General features: G+C 36.2%; 1 protein-coding gene across 1 annotated transcript; it reads right to left on the reverse strand.

Moving 5' to 3' along the window:
* Positions 1 to 3,556: 3,556 nt before the first annotated feature.
* LOC125251854 (piggyBac transposable element-derived protein 3-like) lies at positions 3,557 to 5,988 on the reverse strand. The gene is made up of 3 exons (XM_048164965.1): positions 5,747 to 5,988; positions 4,964 to 5,044; positions 3,557 to 4,463 (listed from the first exon to the last, which is right to left on the reverse strand). The coding sequence occupies exons 1-3, from the start codon at positions 5,896 to 5,898 to the stop codon at positions 3,938 to 3,940; spliced, it is 759 nt and encodes a 252-aa protein (XP_048020922.1). The 5' UTR covers positions 5,899 to 5,988; the 3' UTR covers positions 3,557 to 3,937.
* Positions 5,989 to 14,347: the final 8,359 nt, after the last annotated feature.

A 14,347-nucleotide genomic window follows, 5' to 3' on the forward strand; every position in this document is an offset into this window, starting at 1 on the left:
ACCCCTAGAGAAAAAAAAGTATACTAAGTATACTTGCAGCAAGACTAATTATTAGTATATTTCAAGTGTGCTAATGATTAGTTCATTTAAAGTGTGCTATTTTTATATTTAAGTTGAAATTAAGTAGTATTAAAATACAACTTTAAGTATATTTAGTATACTTATGTGTGCTAAATTGGAACAACTTCAAGTATACTTAGTACACTTTAAGTATATGTCTGTGTAGGGACTAATTACATGCTTGATTAGTGATATTAAAGTGTGCTTAATTTGTGTTATAAGTATACTTTATTTGTGTTAAAAGTATATATTTTTTGTTATAATATGTTGTATTATAAGTATACTTTATTTCTGTTATAAGTATACTTTTATTTCTGTTATAAGTATACTTTATTTCTCTTATGAGTACACTTTGTGTTATAAGTACACTTTATTTGTGATTTAAGTACATTACAAAATAATTACGAGTGTCTTCAGAAAACACAAGCAATATACACTGAATATATTATTTTACAGGTAATAGTATATACTGTATGCTCAGTACCTTTGGCTTATTCCAAATATTAAACATTACACACTTTGCAGTCAATAACAATACACTTTGTTATTACTTATACTTTGTATAATATAGTCAGCATTTGAAGCGGATCAAAACCTTTAATCAAAGTTGTCCTAACTTTTTTGATCCACTTCAAATGTTGACTACTGTACTTTGAATTACATAATCTCACACAATACAGTTGTGCTACTATTTAAATACAGTTTAACACATTTTCCCAAAGTTGAATGCATTTGTTTTCAAGGCCATTAAAATAAATAAAATGTAACAACATCACTAATGAAGAGACATATTTCATTGACAAATCCAATAGTTTTTATTTAAACTTATATTCAGCAAAACTTACCATGTTTTTCATTAAAGAAAAAAAAAATATTGGACCATGGTGACACTCTATACACAAATACAAATTACACATTATATTCCATTTTCTGATGAGCTTCTCATTGTGTCTGATGGCACAATGATGACCGCAGAGACTCGTGAAGAACAGCATCTGTTGACAGAATATACCAAAGATATAAGACAGCATGTTCAACTCTTTATTCACGTTTACAATAGTCTGTCTAAATCCTACATTGAACCAATACTATTTTTGAACAGTAAATGAGGATTAGCAGCAGGGAACTGTATCAGAATGGCATGTCGATATTGTTTTCGGTACATAGTCAAGCATAAAACACTTTATGAACTAATATCGTACAGAATACGGGCCGATTTGACCAATCATATGAATGTTTTGGTGCTGCATACAAACATGTGCCATAAACTACCACACAAAAAAGGAGATATCAAGCCGAAATATCGCTCTCCGTTTGTTAAAGAAAATAAAATAAAGTTTGTTAACTGGTAGACTACAACTCACCTCCCAATAGCAGCACTTTTCTCCGGTTCTTTCAGGATCGCGTAGGCCATTAGATTAGGTTGTCGTCGCCATAACGGTCAGGCTGCGATGTCACTTGATTGAACTGGTCAGAATCCCCAAGATTGAGCGATGTATTGTGCTTTCAGTGTTTTATTAAATAAATTATACATTGCGACATTATACTTCACCTGAGTGACTGAGCGAGGAGATTCAGACGACGACCGTGACGTCAGCAGCTCTGATTGGCTGAAGGCAGTGAGCAACAAAATCTGATTGGTCACAGACCAAGTTCAAGAGACATTTGAATTCCGATAAGTTTAACCACTCGACATATTTTTTCGCATAACTTGTGCTGCTGGTGTGTTGTTTAATATAGATTTGTGTGTACGATTGTAAAATGATTCTGCCAGTGTAAACTTAATAAACATTTACACATATTTGGAAATTGTATAGGCTACACTGCATATACTAAATGGGCTTGTAATGCATTCATACTGAAATAAATAGCACAAGTAATATAATGAATTCCAAGGATGAAGAAATAAACTTAAAAAATATACTCAAATTTAACATTAGATACACTACAACTTCAGGATATTAAATAATGTATTTTTTAAATATACTTTCAGTGCATTGTTACAATGATCATTTTCAGCGCAGTTAAAATATACCTCAAATATATTTTTATAAAGAGCAAATAAATATACTTTTAAAAAATAAACTGAACTTACACTTCAAGTATATTTTTCTAAAATATAATTTTTTAGAAAATATACTAAAGTGCAATTATTTTAAAGTGTGTTAAAAGTTGCATTGTGAAAATATGATACTAATATACTTTTTATATATTTAATGATAGTACATTTTTTGTTAGTATATTTGAAGTGTACTATAGAAAAAGGGAATATATTTAAAATACAATAAAGTATAATTTTTTTTCACTAGGGTTGACTGAAAGCCTATTCATTTTTCCCATAGACTTTTGGAAAATCGCAGAAAATAAGCTCTGTGTTTAACAAAGGGTTATGACACTTACACGTTTTGTCTATCAAGATAATCTTTACAAGTTAACACAACATTTATAGATTTTGAAGCTTAAATAAAGTCGTTAGATATAAAAGGCTAACAGTAGGCTATAAACAGACTACAGCAAACCATGGTCGCGGATCAACGTCGTCACCACCAAGCGTCCTCAATCTTTATTTAGAAAACAACTCTATTTAAAAACATGCTCACTGATTATGATCTGCACTGTGTATGAATACTTATCCTCTTTTTCATGAGAAATGCTGTCCAAATGTCCTGTTTATCATGATGACGCCTAAAGTCCCCGCCAAAGGAAGTAGTCCCTTTTAGCAATTTGTTAGCAACCGCCGATTTTAAGACACAGTAAAGTTTAAAAAAATCACAAGTGGGTTATAACTGGTGTGTTTTGTGTCATAGATCAAAACGTGAAAGTATTTAGAGGCTTTGTTAACCACAGACCTTATTTCAGAAGATTTAGCAAAAACCCATTCAAAAAACCCATAGATTTTACGGCGTTGGAACCGGAAGTCCTAAAATGCTAAGTCGCTTCCGGGTTTTGCCTACAAAAATGCGTCATCCCTGGGGCACTCTATTCATGTTCATTTTGCCCACACATAATCTGCTGTGCTGCAGCACAGCAGAAATAGACTCGGTATGTAAACGATCGCTGCACTGCTGCAGACGCACCGCTCCTGGAACGCAATGACGGACCGCAACCGCGTGCAGTGTGAAGCGTTAACTAATCCGTTAACCCTCTGGAGTCTGAGGCTGATTTTGGGCCCTGGAGAAGTTTTGACATGCCCTGACATTTGTGCTTTTATTAGTTGGTTATAAACATATTAATGACAAAAGTGTCATTACACTGTATTCAGCACAAACTAGGCTACCATAATATGTGAGGAACATGTATGTACATGTTTGTGTTTTTAAAGGAATAATGTTTATGCGTGGTTATTGAAAAAACAAAAAAAAAGTAACTGAAACAATACCTCAATATTGTAACTTGTATATTTTAGTGTAGAGTTTTTGCTTCAAAATGATGTGGAAATGATCCTCCCTACTCTGACACATAAAACATTGTATTGATTTTAAATTGATTTTAAGACACTTTTTGTTTAGGTAGGCCATATGCGAAGAGGTGTGACTCTTCATGAATAATGAAGTGATTTACACCTGGGGAGATTAAGACCCTGCCCCTAATGAGCCGCATAATGAGCCATTCAGTCAGGAATGTGACTGAGTCAACTAAGAAAATGCAAAGACAAGACATATCATTGTTTTTTTTCTTTTTTATTTAAAATAAAGTTAACAATATAATCCACATATAAACTAGGGTCAAAGGCATATTTTGTGTATACAGGCAAATAAAGGTAAGGTTTATAAAAAAAGCCCACTTTTACACCCTATACATAACCTGCTTGATCACATATAGATAATCTTTGCAGCCCAATGGTCAGTGAGAGGTGGTGAACAGAGAATCTGAACAGTCACACATCTGTGTGCCATTTTTGAAAACAGTTCCTTTTCAACTGAAGACACAAGTAAATGTCACATGCCTGGCATTTCCAAGGTGTGTCTTGCCTTTTACCAAGCTGTACTTTGCAAAGCATGCAGTTCCGACGACCAGCGGTGGCATTATTCCTTGCATCTGATGTCAGCTCTGCTCCTGGAACCGGTACATGGTCACTTTTGGTCTGTTTTGGAGCTGCTTTCTGTGACGACACACCACAGAGCTCTGCAATAAGCTGTTCTATGAACTCTTTATGGGTCATGGTATCGTATAGGTCTTTGTGTATAATGAAAGCGTTTGTGGCAGCAATGTCCAGGAAGTGTAGAAAGATCTTTCTGTACCACTTCATTGTTTTGTGTTGTGTTGTGTAGTATTGTATCAGCTGATCAGACAGGTCGACACCCCCCATGTGTTGGTTGTATGCAGTCACAGGTGCAGGACACGGAAATGTCTTTGTCCTCCATGTACCTTGTGATTTCACCCTCCTCTGCACAGTGTCTCCACTATAAGCAGCATGGATGGTAGAACAGACAGATGTATGATGATTTATCATATATATGATATATCATCATCAAATATATTAATATATATATTATCATCAAATATGAATCTTATGAATATTATCATCAAATATTATCATCAAATATGATGATTTGCTACTTATGAAACATTTCTGAACAATTGTAAACAAATGTTTCTTGAGCTGCAAATCATCATATTAGAATGATTTCTGAAGGATCATGCGACACTGAAGACTGGAGTAATGATGCTGGACATCACAAGAATAAATGACTTTGTGAAATATATTCAAATAGAAAACAGTTATTTTAAATTGTAATAATATTTCACAATATTACTGTTTTTACTGTATTTTTAATTGAATAAATGCAGCCTTGGTGAGCAGACGAAACTTATTTTAAAAACATGAAAAATCTTACAGATTTCAAACTTTTGAACGGTAGTGTATATAGGCCTACCATATAGTGGGTAAAAGTGTACTTACTCTTTCTCATTTCCGCCTGTGTTGCTGCGTGCCCTCCTAGTGGGAATTGCAGGTGAATGTGAGAGTGATGGATCCACATTCCTAAAAAAAAAATTGTCAAAAAAAAAAACTGTTATTATTAGCATATAAGATAATACTCTCATACCATTAGCTATGCATAACTGACAGGAAAGTAACAGGTATACAAGCATGCTGTATATGTCTGTCAATTGGCCATTACTGGACAAAGTGTGCAAATGTGTAAACGTTTACAGTCTGCTATATCAGTTAGCACATTTAGCAAATAGCAACATGTTCGCGCATTTCACAACCAAGCATATTTTAGCACATTCACGCCTATCATATACGCTACTTAGATACGCTATATATATATATATATAGATAGATGTAAATATAAGGCAAATATAGATGTACGCTTATATATAAAAAAAAACACGTCAAATAATTTAAGTATATCAACAGAAAAGCATTCTATTTATAAGCATTTTTATGAGATAAAGTTTATATATATATATATATATATATATATATATATATATATATAGATATAGATAGATAGATAGATAGATAGATGTAAATATAAGGCAAATATAGATGTACGCTTATATAAATAATTTAAGTAGGCCCTATATCAACAGAAAAGCATTCTATTTATAAGCGTTTTTATGAGATAAAGTTATATATATAGTTATATAGATAGATGTAAATATAAGGCAAATATATATGTACGCTTATATAGAAAAAAAACACGTCAAATAATTTAAGTAAAACTAAATCACTTACTCATCAGAAACTGTATCTTCAGCTGGATCAAGTCGCTCTTCAAAATGCAGACGTTCATCGTCAGAGTCGTGTTCTTCTTCCGAGGAAAGAGTGAACTCTTCCTCACTGTCCAGGACCATCTGAAGAGCCTGCTCACCTGTGTAGTGTGCCATCTTCCAAACGCGAAGGAAAGCGAATGAATCTGATGAAACTTGATGCTTTTTAAGACGCTGTTAGGGGCGTTTACAGTTTGCATAGATCACCTCAGCACATTATCTTATGAATAGAGCGCTCTGCGCGTGAGCGGGCACACATTAAAGATAATTAGGTCAGACAGGAGAAACAGTACCTCTCTTTACTTTTATACTGATTACATAAAGGGAGAATATTTGTTTTAGAATTTATTTGTTTTGTTTAAAAGTAGATACTTAAAGCTTTCCAAAGACATATCTCTCATGTCCATGTAGCATGTATAAGCCATCTATTTTAGTTACTTTTAGTGACGTTTTAGAATGATGTTTGCAGAGACGGAGACGGCAGGACAGCACACCCTGTATATTTTATTTATTTTTAAAAAGCACAAAGTTTTATTTTGATTGTGAGTGTACACAAAAAAAAGAAGACATTCTATAGTTTCAATTGATATATTACTTATGTCTCTATGACAAAAAATGACGGAGTATTTTAAGTCTGTTTTGCTGCAATGTGAAAAAAAAACTGCAAAACGCGCCGGCGCGTTTTTAGACCTCAGAGTGTTAACATGGGTGCGTAAAAAAATACGCAACGCATACGCACTGCAGACGGATTATGTGTGAAACAGGCGTTACACCACATATATATGTAGGCTATATAAAAGACACTATAATGGTGAGCAAACAGCATCAGACCGTATGCTTCTCCCTACCCTCATTACTTCATGGCTGGGGATTCACACGAGCTCTGTGTTGTTTGTAATGGGAGCGGAGCATGCCCAGGCGGCCCTCGAGGGGGTCGTTTGTGGCATTGTGATAAGTTTAATATAAAACCTCTCTACTCCCGCCGGGCACTCTTTGAGGAGGGCGCCGCGGCTCGCGTTCCTCGTGGTCGGGTTCCGCTTCTGCCGAGGCAGAGCGGCGGCTCATCATGGGGTTCGCAGATGAATCTGGCAGAGGGGTTAGAGACGGGCGCCGCCCTTTCTCTGCCCTTAAGCTGAGTTCAGACTGCACGATTTTAGCCCCGATTTTGGCTCGCCAACAGGTTTTGAGAAATCGTCGACAAATGCCCGAAATCACAGGCAAATCGGTGCTCGTTCACGTGAGTGACAATCACGCAGTGTGAATGAGCAAAGCCGCGATCTGAGAGAATCGCCGACGAGTCGCCCACACCCGTGAGATATTTGGCATGCTAAATATCTGGACCTGTCTGCGATTCAAAATCCTGCTGTGTGAAAAGTGTTCTGACTGAAAACTACATCGGCGATGACCGACAGCCAATGAGAGAGCAAGATACAGAGCAGCGGGGAGTTCGAGGAGGAGTTATAGACCACAACATCAGCAAGCATGGCTTTGTTTCAGATAAACATTACAATTCTATCAAACAGAACCAAAGCACAAACATTTGCTTGACCATCCGCAACAGCAGCACATTGAAAAGTTATTTATTTACCTCCAACTCAGTTATTTATTTACCTCTCCCCAACCATTTCCTCCTCCATATTCTTCTTTTCTTTTTCTTGTTTTCGCTGCAAATCAGCGCACAGGCAATTCATATTGCAAGCTTCTTGCGGGCTACCGTTTTTAATAATAATAACTCCGGTCTTGCACGCGTGATATGGCATTGTTTCCTTGTCACATCTCGCGTGTGTTTGGTTGTGAAACGTAGTTTGCGTGCCAGACAGAGTTGTCGGCGATTCTTCCTATTGTAAAGTCATGCAGTGTGAAACCTTCTATCGCCGATCCATCGTGCAGTATGAACACAGCAGCGACTGAATGCTGGCCAAGATAGTCATGCAGTGTGAAAAGATCAGTGACCCGACTACTTTGAAAATCGTGCAGTCTGAACTCAGCATTACCTGCCAGGTTCAGTACTGTTTCCCAGGTGGAAGCACGCTCTGCGGTTTCTTCCCCCGGTTGAGGCACCGGTATTTCACATGTCCAGCTCTGAGGAGGTGGATATTGTGATAGCGATCTGAGGACTCACCACCTCACACACGTGTTCCAAAATCACAAGTTTATTATTCTAACATCAAAAACAAATCAGTTGGGTTTGAAAGCCATGATTATTTTGTTTATTTGAAATATTCAGACCGTGATATACTTGTCTGATTATTTTCTCGATTTAATTGAGAAGTTAAATCAAATATCTTTCTGAATTTGTCAATTTACAAATATTGAAGATATATTTATATAAAGAAAGTGAACAGCAGTTTGAGTCGCGTTCCTCCCAGTGCTATACTACAAAGCGAGTAGGGATGCACACTATTTATGTGTTGTTTGCTGGGAGTGGAGCATGCACGTCAGTTCACGTCATGTCCCGAAGTGTAAAGAGAAGTATGCACTAGCGGAAGTTTTTAGCGCATGGATTAAGCCGGCAATAAAGAATATAGCTCGGATCTCGCGCTTGCCGAGGCAGCACGTAGATTAGTGCTGCGTTCACACCAAACGCGAATAGAGCGTCAAATTCGCATCTACCGCGTCTAGTTTGCCGCTTGAACATTTTGAATGCATTCGCGCGTCTAGAGCGAAATAGACACGCGTAAAAAACAAGCGTTTGAAGCGAAATTGACGCGCGTCCGAGGCGAAATCCGCTTCTTGTGGGAGGGGCAAGTGCTAGGCGGTTGTCTGTTTGCAAGATGGCTGATGTTGATCGTGCGTTCATCGAGAGAGCTACCGCTTTGTATTCGCGGGTCGATAAACGTGTACGTGACTCAAAAGTGAAATGTGTATTTACAACTTACCAGGTTGCCCAATCTCCTCACCGACACTCTTCCAAGCAAGGTCCTTTTTATTCCTGTCTCTATAGAAGTATGAACTTGTGTCATAAATCTCTGCTCACTGATAATATCAGTCATTCTTCCATTTTGAATGAGTGACTCCGGGCGGGCCTGGCATTCACTAAATTCCAGGGGTTTCATTACCACGACGTAAAATGGGCGTTTCTAGAGGTATTGGTAAAACGCCCTCTTTCCAAAAAAAAAGAGGTCACTGATCATGCGCAGAATACTGTTTTTTTTTTTTTGCGCGGGCATTTCCAATCCCAGGATCAACTCAGATGGATAATGAAGGAGGAAAAAGAGCATAGCCTACCTAAGATGGATAATGAAGGACAAAACAGTCATACAGGTAGATATTTTTATGTTTTATTATCTTATAGTTAAGCTATTTTCGAAAACAAATAAACAGACAAAAAATGTAAAACGTGCCGTAACGTTAGTACTTTACTGTTTTACTGTATGTTTTATTACAGATAAAAACAAAACATGGTTATTGAAGTCCATGGTAACCATAAAATAATCATGGGTTTGATAATCTGGTTTAACCATGGTATTTTTATTAAAACCGTGGTTATACAAATGGTAATCAATCCGCCAAAAACGTTTCACTTTTACCATAATAAACCATCGTTAATTTGATCTTAATTAATTAACTTACATTTTTTGTATAGCCATATCATGCATCTTTCCCCAGTTGTACTGAGTGAATATAAAGAACAAGATAATGCAGACTCTTCAAATATACTTTGTTTCTAACAGACTGGCTCCCAACTAATTTCAAAATATGTACATCATCGGAAGAGTACATCACAGGAATTGTTTCTTCAGAAGAAGAACCATAGAGAAGAACTGAAACATCTACTGGAAAGTCACAAGCGTGCATCAGGCACATCTTACACAGTTTGGTAATTTAACAGTCCATATATTTACTGCATGTTTTCCCCTTATGAGAAATATTTTTGTATTTTTTTGTTTCTGTATTATGGAAATATTTTGTGAACTTTATTTGCCATGATATAAGAAACTGATCTTGTTTCAGATATATTCACTACTGAAAACACATTAAAACAATATAGTATAATTCTCTGTATAAAGAAATATGCAGTGTAAGAGGATAATGGGTAGCAGAGGGTAACACTTTACAATAAGGTCTCATTTAAGAACAGTTAAAGCATTAACTAACAGTGAGCAATACATTTATTGTAGTATTTATTTATGCTTTTAATTGTCCTTTTTCCTCATAACAGGTCTGATGACAGTCACAAAAAACAGAAAGTGACACCACGATGTCTGTGGAAAGTGGAAGACTATTCAGAGCATGTCCCACTCTCTGTGAAAAGAAGGGTGATATATGCTTGTCAGCACGGAAAGAACTACAAGAAGACACCCACAACAGATGATTTGGTATGTATCACTACACATTTTGTTCACCAAACTGGTTATGAATTCAGTGCAGAGGTATCCAATTCTGTTCCTGGAGGGCCACTTTCTCACAGATTTGAGTGATTTTGAAAACCTTTATTAGCTGATTCAGGTGTGATTGCTTAGGGCTGTAAATAAACTTTTCTGGAAGGTGGCCAAGTGCACGATTGGACACCACTGGTTTAGTTTATGTAATGCTAAAAGTTGTAAAATATAGTTTTAAACTACCTGACAAAAGTTTGAGCACACCAACAGTGTTTGTCTTTTTACCTTTCATGTTTAGAATAATTACAGTACGAAATTACAAATCTGAGCCAAATCAAAGTGTGAGAATTGTTAAAGGGTTAGTTTACCCAAAAATTTCAATTTGAAAACACAAAAGAATCTCTTTTTAATTAACCCTCTGGAGTCTGAGGCTGATTTGGGGCTTGGAAAAGTTTTGACATGCCCTGACATTTGTGCTTTTTTCAGTTGTTCATAAACATATAAATGACAAAAACCTCAACTAGATCCGAGAGATTTAGTAAATTACAGGCCAATCTCGAATCTACCTTTTCTGTCAAAGATACTAGAAAAGGCAGTTTCATCACAACTGTGTTCCTTTTTAGAAAGAAATGGAATCTGTGAGGATTTCCAGTCAGGATTTAGACCGTACCATAGTACTGAGACTGCTCTCGTTAGAGTTACAAACGATCTACTCTTATCATCCGATCGTGGCTGTATTTCTCTATTAGTGTTATTAGATCTCAGTGCTGCTTTTGACACTATCGATCACAACATTCTTTTAAAAAGACTTGAAAACTATATTGGCATTAGTGGAATTGCTTTGGCATGGTTCAAATCGTACTTATCTGACCGTTATCAGTCTGTAATAATTAATGAAGAGATGTCGTATCGATCACAGGTTCAGTATGGAGTACCACAAGGCTCAGTACTAGGACCGTTGCTTTTCACTCTGTACATGCTGCCCTTAGGAGAGATAATTAGGAAGCATGGTGTTAGTTTTCACTGCTACGCTGACGATACTCAGCTCTATATTTCCTCGCGCCCTGACGAAACCTACAAATTCACAAAACTAACAGAATGCATAGCTGACATTAAAAACTGGATGACAAGAAATTTCTTATTATTAAATTCAGAAAAAACTGATATCCTAATCTTTGGACCAAAAACTTCCTCACGAAAAAACCTTGAATACTCTCTAACACTTGACGGGTGCTCCATTAAATCTTCGTCCTCAGTTAGGAACTTGGGTGTGCTCTTCGATACCAATCTTTCATTTGAAAGTCATGTTTCTAGTATCTGTAAAACCGCCTTCTTCCATCTAAAAAATATATCTAAATTACGACATATGCTCTCAATGACAAATGCGGAACAGTTGATTCATGCATTCATGACCTCAAGACTAGATTATTGTAACGCTCTACTGGGTGGTTGTTCTGCTCGGCTTTTAAACAGACTACAGTTGGTCCAAAATGCGGCAGCTAGAGTTCTTACTAGAACCAGAAAGTATGACCATATTAGCCCAGTTCTGTCAACATTACATTGGCTCCCTATTAAACATCGTATAGATTTTAAAATCTTGCTACTTACTTATAAAGCACTAAATGGTTTAGCTCCCCAGTACCTAAGTGAGCTCTTAATGCATTATAGTCCTTCACGTTTATTGCGATCTCAGAATTCAGGCCAGTTGATAATACCCAGAATATCAAAATCAACTGAAGGCGGCAGATCCTTTTCCTATTTAGCACCTAAACTCTGGAACAATCTTCCTAGCATTGTTCGGGAAGCAGACACACTCTGTCAGTTTAAATCTAGACTAAAAACACATCTCTTTGCTCTTGCATACACATAACACATTATCAATACATTAACATTTTTCAAATCCGTTAAAGGATTGTTACGCTGCAATAATTAGGTCGGCCGGAACCGAGAACATTTCCTATAACACTAGATATACCTGTACATCAGAATAAGAATGGCATCTACGCTAATATCTGTCTCTCTGCTTATCCCGAGGTTTTCCGGGTGCTGGATCCAGGCCGTATCCAGATCAGATGGAGAACCTGTGTCTGGACCTGACTACAACGCAGCCCAGGAGACAATGGGCCTACAGATCCAGTTCTGGCTGCATAGATTTTTAAATCCCCGTATCCGCTTACAAATATATATATATAATCTATTTTTAATCTCTATGATAAAAATGTATAATTCAGATTTTGATCTCCATATCCATTTACATATATTATATATATCTTCCAAGGGGTTTTTTCCCTCCTAGGACTTTTTTCCCACGCTGGGTTTTCTCCTAGGGGGTTTTTTCCACCCCTGGGAGTCAGCCGACATTGGCTTAATGTAGCACCATCTTGTATATGTTACATATTACCACGCTTGTTTGTACAGCTTATTTTTAACCACTTCCCTTTTTTTCTGTGCTTCTAATATGTAAAGCTGCTTTGAAACAATTACCAATTGTAAAAGCGCTATATAAATAAATTTGACTTGACTTGACTTGACTTGACTTGACAAAAGTGTCATTACACTGTATTCAGCACAAACTAGGCTACAATAATATGTGAGGAACATGTATGTACATGTTTGTATTTTTGAAGGAATAATGTTTATGCGTGGTTATTGAAAAAACAAAAACTTAAGTCACTGAAATAAGGCCAAAAAAAGTATATTAAATCTATGTTCACAAGACTTTTGGGTATTGGAGGTTGTAGACTAGAGTTTTTGCTTCAGAATTATGTAAAAATTATGCTGCCTTCTCCTTCATATAAAACAATATATTGATTTAGTTTTTGTAAGACACTTTTTGTCAAGAAACACAGTATGCGTGGGGGCGTGAATCTGCATGAATAATGGGCCATTTACACCTGAGAAGACAAAGGAATCACATAGTAATGATCTGAAATGACTTGCATATTAATGAGGCCTATCAGTCAGGTAGGCTGTGAAAAAAACCCTCTGTAATAATGTCTCAGCTCATCATAAACAGCAATACTGTGAAATATTATTACAATTTAAAATAATGGTATTCTATTATAGTCTTTAAAATATAATGTATTTCTGTGGTGCAAAGTGTCTGAACAATTATGTTACCTCTATGGCATTTCATATAGGCTTTTAGCTTAAAAGCATGCACATTTGGAGAAATATTGATGGATTCTTATATATTTATGTCAATTTTATATACTGAGAAATAATATTTATTGTCATCACTATGATTGCTGGATACTGTGTTTTTAATTCATACTTGCAGCCGGAGGGCGCTCTTTACACCTTTAGTCCACAAATTCATAATATAAAGAAGAAAAGGAACTAGGAACTAATGGCATGTCTTCTAGAGATCGCTTAACCATTCCTTTAACATCCAAATAAACACTTTTCAAGACAATAAATACACGATTGAGACGATGAATGCATGTATTGCCTCTGAATTTGCATCTGAATAGCGCTGGCTCCGTGGGCGTGGCCGCATTAGCGGGTAATGAGCTGAATCACAGACTTCTGACATGGCTCACTTTTCATACAGATTACATAAACACAGAATGTTTGTTTTCGATTTGACTTGCACTATTTAAAACCTGACATTTCAACATTTCTTTAGACGTAAGTGTCATTTTTTTTGTCATTAGTATTCATAAGTTACAGTTCATTTTCTGAGAACTATCAGATTGGACTTCGTTCAGAGGGAGAGGAGAGATCACGCATCATGTTAGTTTTCTTTATTTTACAAAAAGCACAACATTGTGTTTTTACTCTGAGTGTACACAAATAAAAGAAGATATTCTATAGTTTCAATTGATATATTACTTATGTCTCTATGACAAGAAATGACGGAGTATTTTAAGTCTGTTTTGCTGCAATGTGAAAAAAACCCTGCAAAACTCGCCGGCGCGTTTTCAGACCTCAGAGAGTTAATCAGAGAGATTTATGCCTCTCCACTGATAGCTACTGTAAGTAATTACCACTTTCAAGCTCCAGAAAGACAGTAAAGACTTTGTTAGAGTAATCCATGTGACTCTAGTTGTTGAACCTCAACTGCATATTTATTTTTTATTTTTGGCTTTGTTTGCTCACACACAAAAAAATAAATTTCACATTAACACAACATGCATGCATCTGGTGCTCTTGTAAACGTGTGTTGGAAATGAATATTCTGTAAATAAAGTGGTAAAAAGTGTTCTTTTATAACGCAAACAAAGCACTTGCATTGTTTCATA

Source organism: Megalobrama amblycephala, linkage group LG17, assembly GCF_018812025.1.
Source record: "Megalobrama amblycephala isolate DHTTF-2021 linkage group LG17, ASM1881202v1, whole genome shotgun sequence".
Classification (NCBI taxonomy): Eukaryota; Metazoa; Chordata; class Actinopteri; order Cypriniformes; family Xenocyprididae; genus Megalobrama; species Megalobrama amblycephala.